At 32.0% G+C, this 26738-nt stretch overlaps 3 protein-coding genes across 4 annotated transcripts; 2 read left to right on the plus strand and 1 right to left on the minus strand.

Moving 5' to 3' along the window:
• Window positions 1–5045: 5045 nt before the first annotated feature.
• Window positions 5046–8306, minus strand: LOC124843964 (homeobox-leucine zipper protein HDG12-like). Its single transcript, XM_047320805.2, has 10 exons — window positions 8152–8306; window positions 7938–8055; window positions 7660–7848; window positions 7078–7566; window positions 6903–6995; window positions 6593–6802; window positions 6320–6503; window positions 5976–6244; window positions 5794–5883; window positions 5046–5687 (listed from the first exon to the last, which is right to left on the minus strand). The coding sequence occupies exons 1-10, from the start codon at window positions 8271–8273 to the stop codon at window positions 5304–5306; spliced, it is 2148 nt and encodes a 715-aa protein (XP_047176761.1). The 5' UTR covers window positions 8274–8306; the 3' UTR covers window positions 5046–5303.
• A 5605-nt stretch (window positions 8307–13911) lies between these two features.
• Window positions 13912–19498, plus strand: LOC124843979 (uncharacterized). Its single transcript, XM_047320824.2, has 5 exons — window positions 13912–14257; window positions 15681–15742; window positions 15826–18063; window positions 18252–18339; window positions 18665–19498. The coding sequence occupies exons 1-5, from the start codon at window positions 14149–14151 to the stop codon at window positions 19291–19293; spliced, it is 3126 nt and encodes a 1041-aa protein (XP_047176780.2). The 5' UTR covers window positions 13912–14148; the 3' UTR covers window positions 19294–19498.
• A 265-nt stretch (window positions 19499–19763) lies between these two features.
• On the plus strand, window positions 19764–26165 carry D-CDES (D-cysteine desulfhydrase). 2 transcript variants are annotated; one of them, XM_088102934.1, is made up of 10 exons: window positions 19764–20055; window positions 20143–20208; window positions 20294–20599; window positions 21262–21353; window positions 23169–23261; window positions 23591–23648; window positions 23725–23838; window positions 24140–24237; window positions 25435–25681; window positions 25929–26165. In XM_088102934.1, the coding sequence occupies exons 1-9, from the start codon at window positions 19933–19935 to the stop codon at window positions 25637–25639; spliced, it is 1155 nt and encodes a 384-aa protein (XP_087959060.1). In that variant the 5' UTR covers window positions 19764–19932; the 3' UTR covers window positions 25640–25681; window positions 25929–26165. The 2 variants fall into 2 exon arrangements, with proteins under 2 accessions (XP_087959060.1, XP_047176782.1); XM_047320826.2 differs by lacking the exon at window positions 25929–26165 and having other exon boundaries at window positions 19765–20055; window positions 25435–25809.
• Window positions 26166–26738: the final 573 nt, after the last annotated feature.

Raw genomic sequence — 26738 nt, forward strand, 5'->3', positions numbered from 1 at the left:
AGTGTTACTTATTATTTATTGAAAAAATTTATTTAATTTTAATAAGTTTCCTTTAAAAAGGAAATGGAACTAATTAACATAGTTAAGGAGATAAAACCACTATCGTGAGAGAGTTTTACCATTATACAATGTGCTTATTTAAGTATATACATTGCACAGGTTTCTTGTTAGACATATATTGACGGCTTAATTTACCTAGAAAAGGTGATCAGAATTGGCTTTTGGTATTGTAGAGAGAATATATTCTGATTGTTACGTGGCTATTGGTGCTATGTGATTTTTATTTGTCCTTATCCTTGGAGTTTTCTTTTTATGTGTACTAAAACTTTTGTAACATGAAATGACGTGAATTGCATATATATATATATATAAAGCTGTATCCTTTCGAGAGTCGTAATTATCTGCGGGTCATGATGAATAAAAAAATAATCTATTTTTTAAATAGCATATTTTTAATCAACAGTTATCAGAATAAGAGATGAATCAACTACTCACCGTTTCTAGCTAATCCGTGTTCAGCCACAGAGATAACCAAAGCTTAAGAAGGGAGCATAATAGTTAAACCTTGTCATGCAATTGTATTTTCAATCTAAAACACACTCATAAGATTCGTCGAGTCATAATTATAAAATGATTCTAAACACACAAAAAATATAAAAATTGAAATATATTAATCAAAAGAAATACAAAATTGGACTGAGCATTTACAACTAAACCTCTGAGGTAAGTCTAGTTTCAGATATTTTTGTTACATCTATCTGTCAGGTGCCGTTATTTTATATTTAATTTAGTTTCTATATTTACTTATTTTATTTAATTTAATCATATTTTCTTAAAAAAATGTAAAATATAATCTCTTTTAGTTAAAACATTTTTTACATAAATATTATATTAATATTTTTATTAAAATTATATTTTTGTAAAATATTTTTAAATCAACTTTAACTATCTTATTAGGTTTTATTTAATTAAATTAATTTTAAACATGTTTTTATTAAATTTAAATTAGTCGTCCAATTTCAATTGAAATCGTTCAAATATATTAATAAAATAATTACTTTAATTTTTAAAAAACAATTATTTAAAGAGTAAGAATAGAAAATAAATGTGTACACCAACAAAGAAATTTCTTTTCTATTATAGAATAGAAGTATGATGATGATGATGAGATTATAAATAATTTTAAATTTTATTAATATAATTCCATTTATACAGTTTTTAGTCAGCAACAATATTTTATTTTTTAAAGTATGCTCACTTTAGATAAATAAAGTATGTTAGTGAATTTTCCATTTTTTTTTCTTACATCAACCAAATAAAAATATGTAAAATAATTTTTACTTAAATGTCAAAAATGATAGAAACCACAGCTAAGGTGGGAATAGTAAGCAATGTAATTTAACATATAGTAATAAAACATATTGTAATAAGATCCTCTCTTTTTTAGGTTACATGTAAATATTCCTTTATTTTAATTTCAAATAAAATATGTAAGAAAATGATTTTCTTTCTATTTTTACTATTTTTTGAAATGTTTTTATGCCTTAATATCTCAACTAACTGTTAGACATATTAAGAATATATATAATATAAAGATAATATAAAACAAAACTTAAATAATAATAGGTTATGGTAGTGATGAGGGTGAATGGTATAACATAAGATGATGAAGATAATAATAATAAAGGTAATGGTAAAATAATAGTAAGATAATATTGATGTCAATAATAATGAGAGATAATAATAAAAGTGGTAGATAGTATCCATGATATAAAAATATTAATAAAAAATGTAGTTTTAATTCATAAAATCGAAATAACTTAATGATAATATACAATAATGATTATAAAGGTAATTATATGTAATTATACGGTGGTTGTTATAAAGAAAATAACAATAATGATGATAGTGATTTATACATGCTAACTAATATTACGAGAATGAAGATATTAATTATTATAATATAATATTAACAAAGGTGGTGTCAAGACGAATATTTAAAGAAAAAATATTTTAATTAAGATACCAACTTTTCTTTTCATAAGTTTACAAAAAATAAAAATGCGATGCACTATCAAATAAACAATGCACACAAATATATACTAATAATGTAACATTTTATTTTATTTAAGCATATAATAAAATAAAAACTTTATAATAATATTCTATTCCGTGTATAAAATATATTAATATAATTATTTAAATAATATTTTAAAAATATGATATTTATAGAATCATACTAAATTAACAAAGTTATGTATCAAAATCACTCATATTCATAACTCTACCTTGGCTATCTTTATATATTGATTGTTCACACTATTAAGGTCATCATAAGAAAAGAAAAAGACAATCACACAGAAGATAAAAAAAATAAAACGGTAAATTAATTTGAAAAAAAATATCATATATTAACAAAAGATGTTCTATCACAATAAAATGTGTGTCCAACAACCATATATAAATAAACCATATAATCTAAGATGTTTTCTAAACTCAATTATATGGATAAATACATTTAATGTTAAAATCATTTGACACATTTGATGACCTTTATTGCTCTACAAAATTATTGTCAATGAGTTTCACTCTATCACTCACAAGGTTAATCATGTTCGTGTTAGGATATCCTCCTACTCTCACAACATAACTCATTTTACTTTATATGAATGTGAATGGTTATTAGAGTATCATGATATTTCCTTGAATTCATACATCAATACATACACTAAAGAAGTCATACAATAATAAGATTTACCCCTATGAAATTTCTTTTTAATTTCATCGACTCATATATCTACTACTACATTTTCAATGTCAATTATATACACCATGAAAACCATTAACAACAATAATATTAAACATTAGAACCACTAAAATCAGATTAAAAACAACAACAATTAGTGTATGAAAATACACAATAAAACTGGTGATCAACAGTAACAAGGCGCCCTCAACGCTAAATCTCATAGGGGCTCATTATCAAGGGAGCGTTCAGTGGTACAAACTAGTGCTCAATGTTGACAACCCTTGGATCTATGTGATTTGAGAAAGCTCAACAGTGAAAACTAGCACTCAATATTAGGATCACTAAAGCTCATTGACTTGAGCACTCAACAATAGAATCACAACTTAACATCCTATCATCGAAAATGCCATTGACTTGAGATTATAAACTTGACACTCAGCACCACTATGATACTGCTCAACGCCATGGCAACAGATTTCTAAATTGCAATATTTTAGATTACTCAACTACATAAATTAGTATTTTTCACTCTTTCTTGACTTTTAGTTGTTTCAAAACATTTTCTAACTAGTACCAATCTATCCAATTGGGCATTCCAAAATTCTCTCAATCATTAACATCATATAAACCATCAAATCCAAGACAACACAATTATGCACAAATCAAATACATAAGTTACACGAATCAACAAACTTACATTATCAACAAACACAGCATTGATTTACAACTTAAGCTTCCACACACAATAAATTTCCAATCAACAAAATACAACAATAAAACATGTATAACAACACAAATTGAACTTTCCTCACCTATAAAACACCTCAAACAACTCTAGATCACAAGAACAATCAAGACATATCATTATAATCATTGATAAACAAAAACTCATATTGATAACTTAAATGACACGTGCAACCTAAAGAAAACTGCATGCAAGAACAAAATGGATTGGACCAAGAGAAAATGACATAAAACTAACTTACGCAAACGAAGAAACTAATCAATATAGATTGAAAAGTTTGCCACAAAGATCATGTCTACAGTCTCAAATATTCAATTAGATATGAACAATGAATGAGAAAGAGAAGAAAGAAGTCACATAACTATAGAAAAATGATTTATAAAAAGATTGTACATTTTAAAATAATGAAACTCGTTTATAAAAACAATATTTATATTAAACTATTTTAATATTAAAATAATCGAGTTTTACTGTTTTTATATCACTATCAATTGTAAAATATCATTTTTTTTAATTCTTTAAAAATTATTAATAAAATATTTTATTATTAAAAATATGATAATTATTTTATTCCATCAACTTTACTTACTAAATGAAGCTTAAATGTTATTATCTCCACTAATTTGATTTAAGAGATCTTTTATAAATTTAATTTAATGGATTAACCCTTTTTTTTCCATTCAAGAAATGCCTTTATATTTTTTACTATAATACTAAAAGTTTAAATAAACCATCATTTCATATATATATATATATATATATATATATATATATATATATATATTTAACGTTAAAAGTCAAAATTGATATAATATAATGTCATACTTATGGTTAAACTTCAATAAAATACAATTTCATTAATAAGAACAAACTTTTATAAACAATAAACACTAACAAATATACATTTTTCTCTAATGTTTAATACAAGAAATAAATGGATGTATTTTTTTTTCTTCATTATAAGTAACATGCACCCATTTTTAGATTCTATAATTATTATTTTTCCTTTATATCATTAATTTATAACCACACCCATGAACATTTGTTCTTAATGCATTTATTACCTAATATCAATATTTTTTAGTCCATTAAGTTAGGTACTAATTCTGCTTGTGGCGATTCTCTTCGATTTTGGTACATTTCTCCCCAAATAAACCATCTCCTAACATGTGAATCAAATAAAATATTACTTAATTATTTCTGGAAAACTTTCATAAATTACTCGTAATAATACTTTTTATCAACCAAATAAAATTAAGTTATTTCTGAGAACGTATATAAAAAATTTTACATTATTATTCTTATTATTCGTGAAAACATCCATTTCTCATGCAAACTTTTTTTCATCAGTTTATATTGGGAGAAAAAAAGAAAGGGTAATTAGTTATTACAACCAAAGGGATGTCAATACCCGAACCATACGCATATGGTGCGTTCTCGACTCTCTCCAAAAATTCTACTACTTTGAAACCTAATCACCAAAATAGGAAACAAATAAAGACCTCACCATAAAGCCAAAACAATGGTAGTTGATGAGAAATGTAAGGAAGCTAAAAGTTTGAAAGCAAATTAAAAAACAGCTAGCTCTACCACCTCCAACAGCTAGCAATAGTAAATGAGGAGTCTTGTGCCCCAGATAAGATGAGATGAGATGAGAGGGAATTCAAAGTTCCAACAAACCCAAGAAGTAGTAGAAGTAGACAATGATGTCTGAACCACCAGCGTATTTAAGTAGGTATGGTAGAGGAATAAAAAAGAGGGATGAGCAGATTGATGAATGTTAGGAATCCAAGATCCAACAATGAAGAACTAGGTAGGACAACTCAATGAAGCCTTTATTTGCTGGACAGTGGAGCCAATGAGATTACAAACAGTTGTCACTTCCATATTCAACTTGGCAGATGGCGAGGAGCTCACTAGAATCTGAAATGCAACTGTGACTAGCGAACCCCCAGACCTTGCCTTGTTCCTGTTTGCGTTTGAACTGGTTGATGCTCCATCTCCTTCCTGCTCCGTCTCCCCATCTGGCAAAATGATAAACCCATTTGGTAGCAATGGAATGCACGAAGTGTCTTCACCACTCATTGCTATGTTGATCGATGGCAGATCAACCGGGCAATAAACCACAAGTGAACCAGACGAATCTATGCAGCTCTCTTGGAGTATTAACATGTTTTGACTCGTGTTGAAAGCCTACATAAATATATATATATATGCCAATGATGGGATAAAAGTTACACGAGAAAACATAGTTTGATCAAATGGGTCGGTCAGGAAGGATAGGAAGAGATGGTCTTACTCGAAGAACTGATATGCTGTTACCAGCATTTTGACCATTGGTTATCTGGGCAACCTCTTGCACTGCATTACCGTTGGAAAGAACATCCCACTAAACGGACAACAAAAAAACTTTAAAAATCCTCTCCAAGAGGTCATATATTCAAATATGTCGAACAATTAATAACTTTGACTATTTTCAACCTGAGGTCTTTTTGTTTCATCCTTGAAGAAATTGAAGACAGTGTGTGGAGGGGTGGGGAGCCAAATGGTAGTGGCTGCACTTAGCACCACACCATTAGGTTGTCCAGGATTTGAGCTTTTGTGGACTGTGACTCTGATTAATATTTCATTCAACCCGGAGATTGTGGTCCATCGCCGGCCACTTGCAGTGCCAATGCTGCCACAAAAATTCGTGACCATCCTTTGAGCTAGTTTCATCATGCTCCTCTTGCCCTCGGCGGATGAAATTACTGAAATTTAAATCCCATGTTAATCCTAGAAAATTAAACATTTATTACATTACAGAGATGTATTTATTTGTATACCTCCTCCAGGATTATCCACGGTTGAATCGGATGTAATCATCAGATATGTAAGTCTTTCACACATTCTCTGGAGAGTTGCAAGCCATCTTTCAGCGCCAAATGCCATCCCACTATAAATAAGATTTCTGTAAAGCCGATGAGGCAGAGTTTTGTCTTCGATCTCTACATGTTCAACCCAAGTAATCTACAGGACAGAGAGCTTAAAATATTAACTGCAAATTTATGTAAAGGGTTTCTAGCCGACAATGACTTGACTTGTTTAATATGTTTTACCTTGGAATGCCCGTCCGGCATGTCTTGGATCAAGCAACCAGAAGGACGACGACGAGACCGAAAGTGCGGACCAAAGTGGCTGTCTTGAGGAAAATCGTAAGAAACGTCCACCACTGCCCATGTACCTTTCTCAATTTGCTGGCAATAGCGAAGGAAGTAGAACTCCCGAGAAGAAACAAGGGGAGAAAGCACTTGCAACTCCGCATACATCTGAAAAGCAAGATAGAGAAAAAACAAAGCTGAATGCTTTGAAGGGAAACCGGTGTCAAACATTTATAAAATAAAAGTATATGCACCCAGTCCAAGTTACCAATTGCAAAGAACCACCCATCATCCCAGAAGATATGACTTGAATAGTCGTTGCAACTGAGACAATAGTGGGAAAAAGTTCCATCCACTTGTTCTGCAAAATCATTTGTGACAAATGAGCAACTCAGAAAGCTAAATAAGAGGCCTTCGGTACAGAAAGAGTGAGGGAAACATACTGGGTCCATAAACATGTCAACCAAAGCCAAACTATTCATTAATACGACTGCAGAATCTCGTGATGCCTCAAGGCGAAGATTAGGAGTCTTGGGGCAACTATTGGGCTTGGGGAAAATTCTATCGTAGGAATCAGAATTAAGGACATATCTCCCATCGACGTTGGACTTGAGCCACAAGGGTTCATTTGTCTGCACCAGCCGAAGTAATTCTTCCATGGCATTGGAAGCAATGTCGGACATGAGGGACTTGTCCATGTCCGAAAGGTAAGGAGGCTGATAAGGAAAATTTGGCACAGAAGAGGAAGTCCCCGCAGAAAGAAGATCGAGATTAAGGGAAGGAGAAGGTGCAAGAACATGATCAACCATCGCTTGGTTTCCAAAACACGACATTGACAAGTCGAGAGACGATAAATGAATAGGCTGAACAGGAGGGAGCTGGGAAATTGGTCTTCCAATGTACTTGGCAGCAATGCTGGATACTCTATCAAGCTGAAAATTAAATTGTATTAATAATAACCAGCGATTGAAATGGAGATAAAAATTGGAGGAGTTATGATTTTGATGATACGAAATTCAAGAAACCTCTTCTTTGAGGTGAGCATTCTCTAATCGCAACTTTTGGTCGTCAAAATAGGAATCATCATTGAGGGGAGGGCCACCACAAGAGGGGCAGATAACATTTTTCAAAGCCTCTCTGATAGCTATGTTCTCGCAGCGTATCTTGTCATTGTCAGCCCGAAGAGTACAGTTGTCAGCTCTCTCGTGCTGGGCCTGATCCAGACAAGTCAATAATTTAGAATTGGAACAAAAGAAGCAAAGGGAGACATTGGAGACATGAAAACACATGAAAACATAGGTACCTTCATCTGGGTCCTCCTGTTCTGAAACCAGAACTTGATCTGTCGAGGGGCCAAGCCTAACTCTCTGCTTAACTGCAACCTTTGCTTCTCATCTGGATGGGGACACTCTCTGAACATTCTGAACAAAAGGCAAGAGAAGCGAAATGGTAGAAAAAAAGAAAGAAAAAAGAAAAGAAAAAGAAGTGTAAAACGAAGGAGGGTGATGGTGGCTTACGACTCAAGCCTCTGAATCTGGGTGGAAGTATGACGATGATAGCGCTTTCGCTTCTCCTGGGAATCGGAAGCATCGTGTTCCCCTGCAGACTGAGAGCCACCGCCTCCACTCCCATACTCCATTCTCAATTCAGCTCTTAGAAAGGCCTACAGGGACACCCCTCTGATGTAGGAATCAATGAATGTCTGTCTGTATAGTACACTACGTGTGTTGTCACTTCCAACCAACTAACTCTAACTCACTGCTCTTCCTCTTACTCTTGTTCGCTTAGTGTTGGAAGCAGGTTTCAAAGAAAGGAGGGAGAAGGTAGCGTTCAATTCTCTTAAGCCAAAACCAAAAGTGGTGAAATGAATGAGATGAGAATGGCATGCCCTTTACCACCTTTAAATTACCTCGCCGCTGCGCTCTTCTTTCTCCTTCTCACTCTTCTTTTTATCTTCCCACTTCCTCTCAATTATCAAATTTTATTTTATTTTATTTTTTATTTCTCTTATCTTTGGAAAATTATTACATCTCCGTTATATAATGTATATTGTTAAAATTTCAGAATTAATGTATGTTTATTTCACTTCCACCATCGTTGTTTCCCCTCAATTCCATCCACTGAACTGAATACCGCAATATGTTTTGTTTTCTAATCATTGATTAGGTCAATAAAAATATTGTAAGCTTTCAAAATAAAAATTGATATTATATATTTGATACACTTCTTTCAATTTTTATTTTCTTTAGTACTCGTGCATTTTTAAAATATACCTTTAGATTTTGACTTAAATACAGTATTTATCCTTTTACTTTATATATATATATATATATATATATATATATATATATATATATATATATATAATTTAAATATTCCAGTATCAGGATAAAATAATTTTAATTTCGTTCACATTTTTTAAAATATCTTGATATGTAAATAGTTCTTTTCACAATTATCACATGCTTACTCATCAGACCGGATTAATTAAGTAAAAAACGATTCATGCAAACAAAAATTGTGACGTTATTTAGATGTGAGAGAAATAGAGGAATTAAATCATAATATATGATAAAATTCAGGGACTAAATTTGGTGAATTAAAATTATATACATTATTATATTTTGATATTTGAAATGGAATAATATTGACAGAGAAGAAATTGGAAATTATAGGGCAGGATTATTTGTTGTGTATCACAAAATATTGTCCAAATTGAGAGGTGGTTACAGAATATTTATTTTATCCCTTCATGAATATTACCAAAACATCCAAATATAGATAACAAATCCCTCATTTTGCTTCCGTTTTTATTTGCCCTTCATTATGAATAACACAAAATAAAAACAGTGGAAATAAATTTGAAATCTTGACTAATTTTTGGCCTTACCTGTTTCTTTTTCTCTTCTTGGTTAACCATATGTTTTACTCCGCCATGTCATTTTTTACATGCCAATACAGGAAAAGTACAAGACAGGGTTTTGGTATAAAAACAAGATTGGGTATCAGATATTTGCATTCAAGATTCTACAAATTTCTCTGTCTGCACATTCACTGCTAAATCTCAACTTACCAAAAATACATTATCAGATATACCAATACATGGTATGAACAAATCTACCAATCATTTTATCAATAATTCAGTTCAGATTTTTTCTCTCTCAAAATATTAATATTCAGTATGAACTCATTCTCTAGTCATACTTTTGCTATGTATCAAACGTTATTTTGGGTAAAATCAGGTATAGTATATTTTAAGTAACAAAAACAAAAATAAAACATACAAATTCGTATCATACGACAGCCATATTCCCCTAAAAATGTAAATTTCATTGTATCGTGTTATTCTTAGACAATTTATACACAATTTTAATTTTGTTTGATAGAAGGTATTTTAAAAATTCGCAAGTAAATCATTACTTTACATTCTTTACTAAATGTTTAGTATAACAAAAAAGTTAATACAATAAATTTAATTTCACTATTTTTTTTCAACTCTATTAAGGATTTTATTAAATGTAAAAGTTGCATGAAAATTAATATTATTAATTATTATATATTTATTTTGTAAGTTTTAAATATTATTACGTATCTTGTATGGAAGGAAGCAATTTTGTCTTTTAAGGGTTAAAAAGAAAATAAAAGACATTAGAACAATGGCTATTATAAGAGTTATGTAAAGAATTTTTCATTGATACTAATGCTACATGTTAAGATAGGAATATTTTCGTGGTTAGAGATAAATATGTAATTTTGTTTTGTTATTGATTAATTTTGTGAGTTGTCATTTTTGTGTATCTTACTTTAACGTAAGGTTGGGGTTGATGTGGAGTTACTTTCATATAATGATTTTATGTTATTTTTTTCTTTGAATTATGGTTAGTTAATTAGGAATTAGTCAATTGGCGTGGCTTAGTTAGGATTTGTGAATAAGGGTTTTTAATTCACGAGTTGTTATTAATTGTTAATAATTAAATATTAATTTGATGGTTTAAATGTATATATCTTTATTGTAGGATGCCTTCACTGTTATAAGCTATCATAAGAAGAACTTTTAGTAGAGTATCATATCATATAGAAACAACTATTATTTTGAAAATTGAAGAAGGAGGTGATGTTCGATGATGAAGATGTTCACAATGAAGAAGAGAACATGCAGAAGGTGATAATGGTGTTGAAACATGTGGGAAAGGTGATTTGAGAAAAAATGATACATACGAAAAGAATGATATAAAGATGAAGATCGATAAATCAATTGTTTTAAGATTTTGAGTTAAAAATAATATTAGTTTTTAAACTCAATTCTTATTAATATTATATTTTTCTATAATGAACCTTTTTATCTATAAACCTTATAAACCTAATGCATGGAGATAGAGAATATGATGTTGAAACACGTGAAGAAGAGATGCATAATATGGTAAGTTTATTGGCAAGTTCAAATATGTGGTTATGGAACATTATGTTTCAAATAGTAAAACAAGGTTTGAGAGAAATGAATTAGAGATGGTGAATGTGGTATGTAATCAATGTTATGGATTTAGTACACAAGTTTACTAGAGTTTTACATTTTTTTAGTATAGAGAAGTATAAGTGCAATAAAGTTTTTCCGAACAAAAATGTAAAATCCAAGTGGGCGGTAAGACAAATGTCGGATAGTTAAAACAAATAGAAAAATTACTGCAAACAAAATCATGAGCTACATTAGACAAAAGCTCTCTGTTGAAATTGCAAATGAACTAACTAGCAAAAGCCAAATAATTAACACCTAAAATGATCCAGGGTGATGCATTTTAAATTTATTTCCATTGAAATTTTTGATCTTATAATAATTTATTAAAATTTATACAGTTAATTATTGTATGAATATAAAAAAATAATTATTATGAAAAGCGGGGTTTATGAATTTTGTTGATGGAGTTGTTGGAGGGAATGGTTGAGGTAGCGTTAGGGAAGTGACAAAGGGTGGGCCTATCACTCCAATTGTGCTTGCTTTAAAAACTCTAACATGCACGAACAAACATGGTAATTTCAATGTATATAGCATTTCTGAGATGTAGTCCAAGTACGAAAGGATTTATCTTCTTAGCACGTCACGACCTTCATAACACCTTGTCTACTTTGACCTTCGCCATGAGTACAGATGTCCAAAGGGTTCAAACCCATCAACTAAGTCAATTCATCACACGTTCAAGGTTGGATTAACAAAAATATAAGTTTTTTTTTTAAATATATGTGAAATTAAATTCTACTCATTTAAATGGTTGAATTAAATTTAAAGTAGATTGATTCATAATCCACCAATTTTTTTTCATTATAATTGTTTATTAATTTTAATTATATAAATTAACACTTTAATCTCTTTTAGAAACACAATGTTCTTCATAGTTTTAAAAGCATAACGTTCTTCATCTTAGTGTTTGAATATATAATTTATTTGTTTGCATAGTTATTTAGATTGATAATTTGATTTTCATTTAATATTTTTTATTCTTAATTTTGATTAATGTTTAATAAAATAAACAAAGACTTGTTATAAATAGGTGGATTGAACCAATCCATTTTTATTGTAATTCAATATTTTTATTTTTTCTCTTCACAATTTCGTTGCCTATCTCTTTAAATTTTTTAAAATGATCATTTTTCTATCTCTAACTTTCAAATTATATATTTTAGAAGATTTGCAAAACAAGATTTCTGAAATTTCGAAACAAAATTTCAGAACGACATTTTTTTGAATAAATTTTCCAAAACACGTGAAATACATTCCGAAGTAAATATTTTGGAATCAAATTTCTAAAACAAAATTTTTAAAATATATAATACCTTCTTGAATGAGTTTTTTTAAATATCCTTACATGATTCTTTGAAATAAGTTTTTTTTACACTTTCTCTCTTCTTCTTTTGCGGTGTACTCCGTCTTTCTTTTCTTCTTCCTGTGCAGCAGTGGTGATGTGTTGCAATAGAGGGTATTTGAGTTTTTTTCTAATAATGTGGGGGTGCAATTAGTTATTATCGGAATGCAATTAGTAATTGTGGAAATGAAAAAAATTGAAGAAAATATATATATATATATATATATATATATATATATATATATATATATATATATAAAATTAGATCAATTCACCTAACCCGCCATTAGTCCCTGATGAGTCCCATAAGATTACAAAACATTTTAGCGAACTACAGTAAATGAGATTGAATCGACGTAAAATGAGATACTAAATTATAGCATAATAGCAATATGAAATGTCATGTGAATTTTACTCTACACTTTCCCATTGAAATCTAATTGAGTTAAATAAATCATTCTTTGAAAGAGTTAATCAAATTAAAGATTTTGTTAATAATAAGATGAATTTGAAAACAAATAAATAATAGTACAAAATAAGTCATTAAGACTTAACTTTTTTTTTATAATAATAACAATATTAATAAAATTATTATTATCATGATGGTTGATGATTGATAATTACTTATTGATTTTTATTAAATTATAAAATATATTTAGTTATTTAAATAATTTACGAGCCACTGAATAATTAAATTAATAATCAAATCAAATCTAGAGAAGGGTGGGATTTATAAGAGAAGGAATAGTAAATTGAAAGAAAATGCCGGTGTAGTGTGTGCGCACTATAGTTGAAGGTGAAGATAGAGTGTAAGTGTCGCTATTATGATGAAGGTGGCTGTGATGTGAGTTCAAATTAAAGTCAGTCTCTAAGCAAATGCCCCCGAGCAATGATTTTCTCATAGAAATTAATTGCAGAAACATAGAAAGGTGTACGTGGAATGCACATAGTATACTATACAATACAATAATACTTGGAGTGTTTGTTAAGGCTGCTCAGATCAGATCGATGGTGCTCATAAGTTTGAAGTGAGGTATGAATGTTTGATTTATTGCTGTGAAAATTGTAGCAGTGTTTGCTAACAGAGGAGAACAAGAGAATAACATGCGACTTTATTGGCTCTAGTGTCAAAAAAAGTATGAGATAGATTGCGTTGCGTGTGGTTGTGACACTCCCTCAGTCCCTCACTCTCAAGTAGGAAGTAGGAATTGTGATGATAAGTTAATTCTTTGTTTTGTTGGCACAGGAGAGATAAGGTAAAACTAAAATTTAGAAATGTATGTAAATTCATTTTAAAGCTAATTTTTGGGAAGTTGATTGTTCAATGTAGAAGAAGGTTTGTCCTTTAGAAATTGCTTAGAATAGAATAAAAGTGAGATGCTTACACCAACATACACGCACAGATCCATCCATCCATTGAAAGATAGATATTAGAGACCTATAACTTTCACGTCAATCTTTCTTTCTTTCTTTCTCATAGTCATCAACTACTGACTCACATAACAATTACAACTACAATGGACAGACCTCACCCAACTCTGATAGTACCCTCTCAACCATTTCTCCTCTCCTGTACGTCAAAGAAATACCTTCAACCCAACAAAACATTCATTCCAACCCAACCTCAATCTTCTCCTCTCACACCCACAGAGGAAAAATATGGCCAAGAGATCAGATTTTGCACAGAAGCTGCTTGATGACCTCCGCCTCAGGAAACAACGAATGGCTTCGTCTCAAACTTCACACCAATCCCACCATTTTCCCATAGGTATTCTTCATTCTTCTTGCCTTCTCAATCTTTCATTCTCTTTATCATCAACTCAGAATTAATATCCTTCGAACAACGCAACAGCGCCCATTTCATTTCGGGTTGCTTTCCTTCCTCTTTATTTGTTCATTAATAATGCCTTGTCACACTAAGGATGTCTCATTTCACAATTTATTTTCTTCTTTTTTCTGGGTTTCTTTTCCCTCCCACTTTCACTGCCAGCGTCATACATGCAATTTCTTCACTGTCTTTACTGAGCAATTTTTACAGTCGTCTGAAGAAGTAGGGAATTGTCTTGATATATTCAAGACTATTGAGTGTGTCACATCAGATCTGTGGGTCAATCTTATCTTTAACTGCATCTTTAAGATTTACTAAAATACTGCATTACTTTTGTTACCCCCAATATGGTATATATGATATATTTAATGGGACTCGCCAAAAGATTGCTTTTTCTTTCCTGATCAAAAAAATTCGAATCCTTGTTGAAAGCTATCTTTCAAATCGAACATCCAACCACCTCCGTACTTACCCAATAATACTTCAAATAGACCATTGCCCAGTTTGTATGAAATGAATGTTTATTTCGAGAACATGTATCTATTGGTTTAAATTGTAAAATAAACTTTCGGAGAAAGTGTTGTTCTTTGGTCAATCTAATTTCATCGATGAGGCAGAAATTTACTCAAGTATTACACAGTTTGGTATTCTTCTTTTATGGGCTCATTATTATTATGGGAAATTTCATTTTGGTCCTACTAGTAGGAAGTGAACACGAGTTATTTAGTGACATACATATAAGGTTTTGCTGAGCAATAGTCTTTTGAAAAGAGTTTAAATAATATACGTATTGCTGCCTTTTTTCTTTTTGTAAAGTCTTTATGTGTCACTTTGGCTACGGTTGAAGTATTAAATAGAGCCTAAATGTGCGTTAGCTCCCGTTTTCTAGTAACCATTCCATTTGCTTAAACAAACAGAAATTCAACAAATGGGAATAATTATATTTTGGGATCTTGGAAGCACTACAGAATTAATTGGGTGGTTGCCTTAAGCATAGAAAAAATTTATTTCAAAATATGGTACTTTATTTTAAAAGAAAACAGGGTGTGTGAGTGGGGGACCGGGGCCTTGCATGTTTACAACCATTTACTTATGTTTCTGCATACGACGGTAGTAAGTTGACTACCCAGTTAATATAAGATATTCTAATAATCTTATGTAAGAGAAAAGGAACTGCAATACTAGTAGTAAAGAAGAGGCTACCCTCTGTTCAACTACCTAAAACTACAGTGATATTTTATTTAGATTTTTAAAAATTGTGGCACGACAATAGCTGTTCATATTAGCTACTAGCTATTAAACAGAAAGTTTATTCTTTGAGATAAGTGTACATTATTTCATTTTGTCAAACATGTTCGAGCAGATGCATATGCTTACACAAAACAAGCATATAGAGGATCCAGAAATACAAAAGCTAACGAAATTGTAAGTTATCATTTCATATTATGCACATAAATTAAAGCAGATAGCAAACACTTTGTTGGTTAAATTGTTTTTATGCTGTGCAGGTGACTTCCAGAACTGGGGTGACGCTGAATAGCTCAAGTAGAAGCCACAGATCAGTAAACAATGGGCAAGTTTCAAACCAGATGGTCCCATATGGGAAAGGTCAGAGCTCAAGGCTAACTGGTGACATGTCCCTTGCCCTGGCTTTTGCCTTAGAGAATGGAGGGAAACTAAAAAGAAGTGATTCAATTATGGGTTTCCTTCACCAAATTAACAGAGGAACATTGGAATTCAGCGTGTCAGAAAGACAATTAGCTTCAACTAGCAACTATCCTATCCAAATAAACGAGATATCCAAAGGTGCACACAAACTAAACCAGATTTTGAGAGCCTGCACCAATGGCCTTAACATGGACACATATTCAATACAATTTGCAAAGGAACTACTGCAAGGAGCTATTGATTTGGAAGAGTCCCTCAGGATGCTAGTAGACCTGCAAAATAATTCACAGTTTATGATTACCTCGCAGAAGAAAAATCGAATCACACTATTAGAGGAGGATAATGATGACAACGATGACACGGGGATGGAAATGCAACTGACAAGATCAACTTTCTCTTTTGACAAACATACTACTCAGAACACCCAACAAATTGGAAAGGCCACTTTCATGCAGAGACCAATTAGTCTTACAAGCTCTAAGGAAGACAGCAACTCAAATAATGAGAACAAAACTGTGACGAGACAAGTTTCTCAGAAGCGATCAACTAAAACTAGCTCTATCTCTACCTCTGGCATTAAGAATGTCAATGCTAATTCAGAAGGGAAAAATCAGACGGCCTCCAACCCAGAGAAGGGCAGGATTCCAAATGTAATAGCCAAACTAATGGGGCTGGACATCCTTCCTGACAGAGGGGAAATGGATTCAAAACACGTGATGCTACAGAAAAGGGAAGGAATATCACCCAAGCATACTGCAAAAGGAAGAACTAAGAAGACTGAACTGCAGCGCAAAGAAACAGATAATTTGGTGCCTATAAAAGAGCAAAAGGATATAGAAGCTTTCAAAACTCCTGCAACTAAGGGTGAAGAGATGATGTCGCGGGCAAATACAAATTTTCTTGTAGAAAAAACCAGCTCTGAGTTGTCTCTTCAGAATGGAAAACCACTGTTGAGAGACCAGGATGGAATAAAAGCACTGAAAGAATTTGACAAGCAAACTAAAAGTTCAGCTGAAAAGAATCTTACTAGAGATGGTCAAAATTATGTTCAGGGGATAATAAAAAAAAAGGATCATCCAAATAACAATAACAGGGAACAGAAAGGCACTATAAGGGGCAGAACCGACTATCCAGTTCTTAACAATATGCTATCCCAGCTGGAACAAGTGAAAGAAAGATCAGAAGTTAAGCCCTCGATTCAGCCAGAAAAGGTCGTCAATGCAAACAATGTTCAGCCTGAAAAAAGGCACACAAACAAGAACATCACGAACAATGAAAAGAAGTCTCGGAACAATAATGGAATTCAAAAGACACACGTAGTCTCCAAAAATGGGCTTCATGAAGAAAAGCATCGCAGAGAACAACTCCAGGTTAAGGAAGAACAAATGCTGATGATGAGACCACAAGGAGGGAGTGAAATCAGCTCAAAGAATTCACCAAAATCCCCTCCTTCTCAGAAGAAGCAGCTATCCATGAACCAGGGGTTCAAGAAAAACTCCGGAGAAAAAAATGTAGCTGCTATGAAATCGGAAGGCCTTTTAACAAATCATTATAACCTAGTCAGAGATGAAGCATCCAATTATACAAATGAGAAAGTAAAAGAAATTGTCCATAGGAAGTCAGGCCAAATTTCCTCTCCAAGAGATCAAGAATACGAACGAGCTAAGCGAAGAAGTGGCCTTAGAACTTTGATGGATGAAAAACACGTCTATAAGCTGGCCAGCAAGAAAATTAAGAATACCAAAAAGCAAAATGTAGACGTGATTGGGAAGATTGATCAAGTGTTGACTGGAAGAAAGGGAGCCAAGCTTATCACTAAACCAAGAAAACAGCAGATTCCCACTTCTGACAAATTCGAAGTTTTGAATGAAGCAGAACAAGAAAGGATTAGCTTGTTCAGAGAAACAGATGCACACATCATTAGCCCCAGTGAACAAGTATATGTGGATGCGACTGAACCATTGGATGTGAAGCGACAACCCCATAAAGAATCTGAACTACCGCCTACATTCTCCAGTTCTGTTGGTGGTGAACTTCAAAGCCAACAAGTTTTGGTAGTAACAGTTCCCAGTGATTTGGTAAGCTCTTTTTTACTTGCGTCTAAAACCATTACATATTGAGAACAAAATATAAATTAAATGGTGACAAAATTGCTTCCAAGGAAGACAAAAAAAAACAACAAAGTTCATTGCTGCTGATCAACCAAAAAAAATAAAAAACAAAACAAAGTTCATAGCTAAATAATCTTTGTTGAATAAATTTTCAGCATTGCCAAGATGTGTTATCATTGCAAGATCCTGTTGCAGCAGATGAAAGATTCGTGACTGGTGAGGTTGCATTACAGAAAACAAATGGTGAGTCTATATAACTATAATTTTAGACTCAAGTTTGATTTAAGAAGAAAGCAGCATCTCATCTTTTGCTTTCATGCATTAAGAAAGACCCCTTTACTAGTTCCCGTCGGTTATCATCCTTCACCCTTGTTATATTCATAATCTTTCCCACAAAATCTTTCTTCAGGTTCTGCATACGAGAAGCATGACACAAATTGAATAACTGCCACTAACATATCTCCCTTTTCATCTTTGGCAAAAGTTTGTAAAATAATTCGATAAAAAATATAGATGGAATGAATCAATTTAAGTATTGGATGTTAATTGATATTTGCTTATATCACAGGAATTCTGGAAGACAGATTGCGTGTTAAGCACTCAAACCTAGAAGATCAGAATATTTGTGAAAAAAGCTTCCAACAGCCACTAACAGAAAGTGAAAACTGCCTCAAGTGGATTCTGGTCATGAGTCAACTATTCGTCAACACTGCAGAAGGACTTTTCAAACTGAACATCCCGTTTAACGTTCTTCAAGGTGGTGGTCGGGAGATTCAAGACGAAGGTAGCAAACTTATATTAGATTGTGGATATGAAGTGATGAAAAGAAAGGGGATAAGGCAAGAACTCAAAAGAGTTCATAGTTATTCGAGGATATCAATGGGTACCACCAACATAATATCCTTTGATGAGTTAGTTAGGCAGCTGAATAAAGACATGGAGAAGATCAAGTTCTACGGTAGGAAAACAAGGTGCCAAGTCGATGTTGAGGACTACCTACCTAAAATGCTTGAACATGATGTTTATGACAAAGATCCAGACGTGAACTGCATGTGGGATTTAGGTTGGAACGATGAGACAGTTGCATTTATCGAGAAATACGATGTTATAAGGGATACGGAAAAGAATATTCTTAGTATTCTACTGGATGAGATCACCCTAGATTTTTGCACGTTCAATCATACACCGATACAGTAGAAAGAGAGCTGCTCCAAGTAAGGGGGACATGGAGCTAAGTTTGTGTTTTGTAATTTTTTCGATGCAATTTTTGTGTTTTGTAATTTATAAGAATAAGGATTGGGTTACAGCAATGATTTCTAGCATTAGAAACTCATTCTGTTTCTTCGTATCAATTTAGCGTGGTTCACGAAATCAAAAAGCTTGTCTTATTTTGTTTTTGCTACCAGTTCATGTATTTTTTTTTATTGATTATGCAGCATGGAGAATATTTACAACTATTTTTCATATATCACAAAATTTAAGAGGAATCATTTGTCAATTTATGTATATGAAAACTATTTCATTAAAATGGATAAATATTCTTTTAATAATGTTTATATATTCATCTAATTTCTTAAAAGAGATTAAAAAGAGAAATTGTTTAGAATAGGAAGGATAGGAAACTTTTTTAAGTATAAAAATGATATGGATGAATAAAATTGTTACAACAAATTGGCGTGTTTGATTGGAATAGTAAACTGTGTTGTGAGTGAGTGTTAGTGTGAGTGGAATGAATGGCATGATATGGTGATGTAAAAGGAAAGGATATTCTATTGTATTATATTCTGTCTTACATTAACTACAGGTACAGAAAATCGAATCGGAAGGCGAAGGGGCATGTCGTCATCGTTTTCAAGGTCGGGCATGGGGTTTGAATTCCTCACGAAGAAGGCATACACTCCGCCATCGTGGGCGTCGCATCTCCACCCTTTACCTTCCCACGTCTTCTCTCTTGGCCATGTTTGTATTTATTTCTAAGACCCATTCTTTTATTTATTCCTTCATTATCCAATTCTTCTATTCAACTCTGTCCATCCTCTCTCTCAGCTTCCCACTCCAATTCACAGATGGGAGCTTCCCAATCTGCCCACCAATACGGAGCTCTGGATCAAGGTATGTATCTGCGCATGCATCCTCTTGCGATATTCTATTCCTTTTTTTCTTCATCATTCACTCACTTCAAGGTATTGTTGTGCAGCGAGACGACCTTTCCGGAATGCAGCTCAGTGGAAACAAAGTGAGGAAATTGGAGTTCCTAATGGCGGATGCCGTTGCTCAAGGTGCCGACTCTATCATCACAATCGGAGGCATCCAGAGCAACCATTGTCGCGCCACTGCTGTCGCCGCTAAGTATTTAAACCTTGATTGTTTTCTCATCCTCCGCACCTCCAACCTCCTTGTTGACCGAGATCCGGGACTCACCGGCAATCTTCTCGTTGAGCGTCTTGCTGGAGCTCACATTCACCTTATATCCAAAGAAGAGTATTCAAAAATTGGAAGCGTGGTCAGTCTAGTCAACTGATCTCACGTTCTTTCATTGATTACATTCTGCCTTTTCTTTTAACCATTATCGCATTCATTAAGTTATATCCATTAATTGTTCATTGCAACTTCACTTTCATCAACTTTACCTACTACACATTATTGCTTCCAAACTCGCACATGCCATTCTTAACAATAAATGACAACAAATATTATTGTACCTATTCGACAGACTAAGTCTTCCTTGGAGTCACAATCATGGAAACATGTTTCTTGTCGCTGGGAATACTGCATAATATATTTCGTGTTTGTGTTGTGAAAAAACTCTTGGTCTTTCTTATTGTATAACTTTTAGAAATACTTTTATCCAAAAACATTTCTCTCTATTTTCCTCTGATTTTAGAGACCCTATATGTTCGTAATTGGTGCCGGTTGTTGTGTTCTTATCTTACACATTCTTCAAATTCTGCTTCAATTTTTGTTGGATTCTTTCTCGTTAAAATATACATGTTCTGGCATTTGATTGTTTCTTCATTGAGTTTCTAGAAATTGGAGTTAGATTCATATGACCTCATTTTGAAGGCAACATCTTGTTTACTAGCCTCTGTTTTTAGTTGGCTAAGTTGATATGTTTTTATTGTACGTATTGCAAAATGATATTTTATCCATTGAACTTTTTCTTAGACACTCACCAATGTCCTAAAAGAAAAGTTGATAAAGGAAGGAAGGAGGCCATATGTTATACCCGTTGGGGGATCAAACTCTTTAGGAACATGGTGAGTGAGACTATGCGATTACTTTCATGCTTTTTATGACTAAGGTATAAATTAAGTTGCACATAGTTTCAAACTAATACAAAATTATGATGTCTTTTGCTTGAGCTTTTGGATATTTCGTTTATGACATGATTAACTATTTTGTCAATCGTATGGCCAAGCTCATTTTAAGAGTCTAATCTGCAGGAGCAAAAATTGATTAGAATATATATACTTGTATATAAACTTTTGTTGCATATGCAGAAGGGTGTGTGAACGTAATTGTGTAACCTTGAGCAATTTAGCACGGTGGAAGTGAAATACTCATAGGGAATGCAATACAAAATTCTTCTCTCTCTCTCTCTTTTTCTTTTCTCATTATCTTGAGTGTGTAACAAGGTTGGTCCATTTAAAAATTCACTTTTTACATCCATTTGGAAAAGTTTAAAACCCATAATAGAAGTATAAGCAAGAAGTAAATGTATAGCCTCTAACCTTGCAATTGAAGCATAAGTTTCTTCATAGTTTGTACTTTCTTCTTGAATGTATCCTTTAAAAACAAGTCTTGCTTTGTTTTTTATAATATTTCCATCTTCTTTAAGCTTGTTTCTAAACACTCACTTTAATCTTGCAAAGCAAGAGCGAAATAAAGATAATAAGGAATAGAGAAAGTCACATGCAGAATTTTTATACCGGTTCAAATTAACAAAGATCCTATATTTAGTGGTTAATTACCTCAAAGAGAGTAATTACAAATTACTATTTTAAACTGATATTACAACCACTAATACAAAGTGAAACATACAAAACCACAGTTAAGATAATGAAAAGACACCTTTGCAAAACCTACAAAGAATGTGAAAACATCTCTCTTGAAATCACAAAGAGATGAAAAACACTTTCCTTGATAAACTACAAGGAATGATAAACACTTCTCTTGAAAACACAAGAGATGAAGAACACTTCCCATAACAAATCTTAAGAGATAAGCTCCAAACCATAGCAGCGGGGCACCTTATCACACGAGAACAATCTTGGAGAAACTTAAAAGCCACTCTTTTTAAACTAGGTTAAACCAAAGCTTATTTCAGAGCTAATTCACACTCTTACTTTGGTATATTGAAAACAAAGAGCTCTGCATAATTTAGAGAGAAAAATGCACTTTGACCGGCCCCATATTAGAAAAAACCCATTTCAAAAATAGGTCAGAATAATCAATCATTATGATAATCAATTACTCTAGAGTAAATTTGAAAACAAATTTCTAATGGAATAATTGATTATTTAAGAGATAATCGATTATCTCAAACTAGAAAATGATTTGTAATTGATAATTGATTATCACAGCAAGAAGACATTTTTATGAGAATTTCAAGAGTCTCCAAGGTGATAACGATGAAGTTGCACTATAGCTGTCTTCCACTTACCATTTAAATTGTTTCGTAATCTAGTTTAACATGGAAATTACATCATTCCTATGACTTCAACACAATTTTTTATAAGTCTTCAAGATGGTTTTTGCATCCAAGTATTCTTCAAGACTTGATCTTTTTCTTCATAAATCATCATTATCAAAACTTTCTTTTCTTTATGATTTAATGCTAGATATCTGTCTTTATCTTAAATCAACAAGATAATCTTTTACCATGGTCTAAGTACCCTTTTTACCCAAAAATGGTTGTTTTAATTTTTTAGCTGAAAATGTAACTGTATTGAAATTTGTGAGGGCATATATACATGGAACTTTTGAACTACTTTGTTCCCAACTTGTGATCATGGATAAATTTATTATTTATTTATTTTACATTCTTAGTGTGATTAAATTATTCCTTTCAGGGGGTATATAGAGGCTGTTCGAGAAATCGAGCAACAAATTCAGAGGGGGGCTGACAATACCAAGTTTGATGATATTGTTGTTGCTTGTGGCAGGTTATGGCTTCTTGATTTCTTTATCTTCTCATTAGTGGTCATCTTCCCCTCAGTTGGATTGTCTTTATATTTTAGATAATACTTTTTGTAACAACTTTCTGCCATCTTCCAATGTGGTAATTAGTAAATTAAGATCTGGTGACAATTACGAGTGCTGTCATTAAGTGCTTTCAACTCATAATTTACAACCAAACTTTTTACTGAATGTCACCTTAATCAGTGTTATGATTGATTTTATAATTGATACACCACCTCAGGAGAACATTATCTATTAAAATATATTTAATTATATTTCATCTATTTAATATCGTATATTTATTAACTTTCAGTGGGGGCACAATTGCTGGTCTGTCGCTTGGATCATCGTTGAGTACATTGAAAGCAAATGTATATCTTCCATTAAGAAGACTTGCATAACCCATGTTTTTCTCAGCCTTTCATATTTTTTATGTGCTTGCTGCAGGTACATGCGTTCTCTGTTTGTGATGACCCTGATTACTTCCACAACTTTGCTCAAGGTTTGCTTGATGGACTCGATGCTGGTGTTAACTCGAGAGATATTGTCCACATTCAAAACGTGAGTGTCTTGGTATTTTTTCTGGTTGGTAAGATTTATAAGAATTCGTTGGAGAAAGTAAGTAAAACATGGTACTTTTCATGGTCTAGCTGTTTTTTTTTTGTTTTTAAGCTCTATTTAAATTGGACAATACCTTATCTAAAGGGGAAAAGAGTACAGACTAATGGATGATAAACTCCCGGAGAGCTAACATGCGTGACGTCTGTCTGTACAATCACATTCAATTATGATATGGAAAACTTGATTCTTTATCTTGGTTTAAATGCTTTATAATTGATAATGAAAATTTAATTGTTCACAGGCCAAGGGTCTTGGCTATGCAATGAATACATCTGAGGAGCTTAATTTTGTAAAAGATGTTGCTGCGGCTACTGGTGTTATTCTTGACCCAGTATACAGGTATTTATTTGTTCCGCAGATTGTACACTGTCAAATTGTTTTGTATATGGGTCTATTGGCACAGACTTTTAGGATGGAAAAATAAGAAGCAAAAATTAAATGATTTTTTCTTAAAATTAGCTTATGTAAGTTAATTTATATAAGTTTTGTCATATAACTTCTCTATTTTTACTCTATTGAACAAATAATTTTATATTTCTTCTTAAAGTCCCTCTGAAGAAGTTTGTCATGTAACTTAGTTTTTACTTTTTAACTTGTTTGAACTAATTTCAATTTATACAAAAATTTCATTTCGTTTTTCTTATTTTTTCTCTTCTTAAAGTCCTCGTGAAAGATTTTGTTCAAAAAGACTCTCAATAACGAAATTACTTTGTACATTTACGTGAATCTCATGTTCACATTGTTAGTCCTCTAATTTGAAAATAGCATTTGGTCTCCTTATTTAAAAAATATGTAATTTTGGATTAATCCTCAATTTTGTCTGTATTTATTTATTTTATCTCAATTTAATTAACTAAATCATTTTTTTAATGATACCTCTTTGAATATGTTAGCTCTAGAGTTTAAGGAACCAAAATAATAGAAATGAAACATATGAAAGTAGAAAGTTGGACCAAAATTAAGGATTTTCTAAAATAGGAAAATCAAATGTTTTTATATTAAAATAGAGGATCAAAATTGCAGACTAACCAAAATAGGGGACCAAATACGTACTTAGACCAAATATGTACTTAGACCAAAAAGTTATTACTAAAAGGTGGTGCTATTATTTGACAGGCATCATAGACACATGTAGTTTACATTTATAATCAGGTAATGGCTAATCGTTAATACTCAAGAGATAAAATAATCCTATATAAAAATGTTTGTGAATTTATAAAAACTTGAATCTATAATACTAAAACTCACGGGCCTTGCTTGTTATCAAACGTGTAGTGTACCATTCATTAATCCTTGTATCACCTATATGAGAAAGTATTGAATGTTCTCTTGCATTTTTTAGGGTATTAAGTTTTTTGCCTTTCGTTTAGTACTCATTTTTAATTCCTTTACATGTACCTCAAGTGAATTCCTCTGCATATTCCAAACTTGAAAGGAAAAAAAAAATCTTTTTATGAAAATTACACAAGTGAATGTTATTTATTGAATATTGCCAAGTTTAGTTAACTTCATATTCTGTTGGTAATACCCTCTCAGCGGGAAGGCTGCTTATGCAATGGTGAAAGATATGTTGGAAAATCCAAAGAAGTGGGAAGGGAGAAAGATCCTCTTCGTACATACTGGTGGCCTCCTAGGATTGTATGACAAGGTTGATCAGTTGGCTTCTATTGTGGGGAATTGGCAGCGAATGGATGTTAATGAATCTGTTCCTAGGCAGGACGGCATCGGAAAGATGTTCTAGAAAACCCTGACAGCATATATATTTTGTAGTGTCTTTGCCTTAGTAAGTTGTATACTTGTTTTTAATAGTCATGCACATAATTTATCCTGCTTGAACTTACAACATGATAATAAACTTCTGCGAACAGAAGTGGCAACAAATCAAGCTTGTTGTGATTAATTCTTGTTTTACATTAGAGCGTAATTAGAATATATGTTCTCAATTTGAAAATACAAAGAAATTGGAAATTTTTCTATACATGTATTAAATGTATAAAGTTTTGTATAATGAAAGCTAATTTGATGTGTAGAGTAATTGAATGCATATAATCCTAGACTTTGCTGGGCATAACCGCTGGGGGAGCAAAAGGAGGTGAAATATGGCAATGGATGGCATCTTAGACCATGTGTTGATACTTTTGCCTGAGATATTGTCCAAATAGAGATGAGGACATTATTAAATCATTTATATAATTGTAAGATGTGTGCACGGTAAGTTATATTTAAGTATTTTCTAATAAGTGGAATACGATGAAATAGGTTTAATAGTTTTTTTGTTCCTATGATTTATCTTTTAATTGTCATTATTTTTTTTGTTTAATTTAGTTGTTTTCTTAAAAGCAAATTGACATAGTTTCTCCTTTGATAGTACGATACTATCATAATGACACGCAAATAGGGAAAAACATTCCATTATTTAAAGTTGACTTTTTAATAAAGATGTTTATATATTTTACGTAAAACTATCGGATATACACAGTTCTTGCAACTAAGTCACCAGCTACTACACGAACTCATCTGAAATGAAGCAGCTACTAACGCTGACCATCTATTGACTCCAGTGTGGTTGAATAAGGTAATTAAAAGGAGAAAGGACGTAATGTAAATGTGCAACTGCTGACAGCAAATAATTTTAATACGATCCAAGTTTGAACAATAACAATTAACTCATTTATTTTATTCATAAAGTTGAACCTTTTTAAAATGATAATTATTTAGAATTTAATATTTTTACTTGTTTTTTATAATTGTTTACAACTTTTATTTATACTTACAGTACTTAATTCTGAATATTTGTCTAAAAATTAAAAAACCATTGTTTTCTTTATGAACCTATAAAA

The sequence above is a fragment of the Vigna umbellata genome, chromosome 1 (assembly GCF_029865625.1).
Source record: "Vigna umbellata cultivar VRB3 chromosome 1, Vumbellata_1.0, whole genome shotgun sequence".
Lineage (NCBI taxonomy): Eukaryota > Viridiplantae > Streptophyta > Magnoliopsida > Fabales > Fabaceae > Vigna > Vigna umbellata.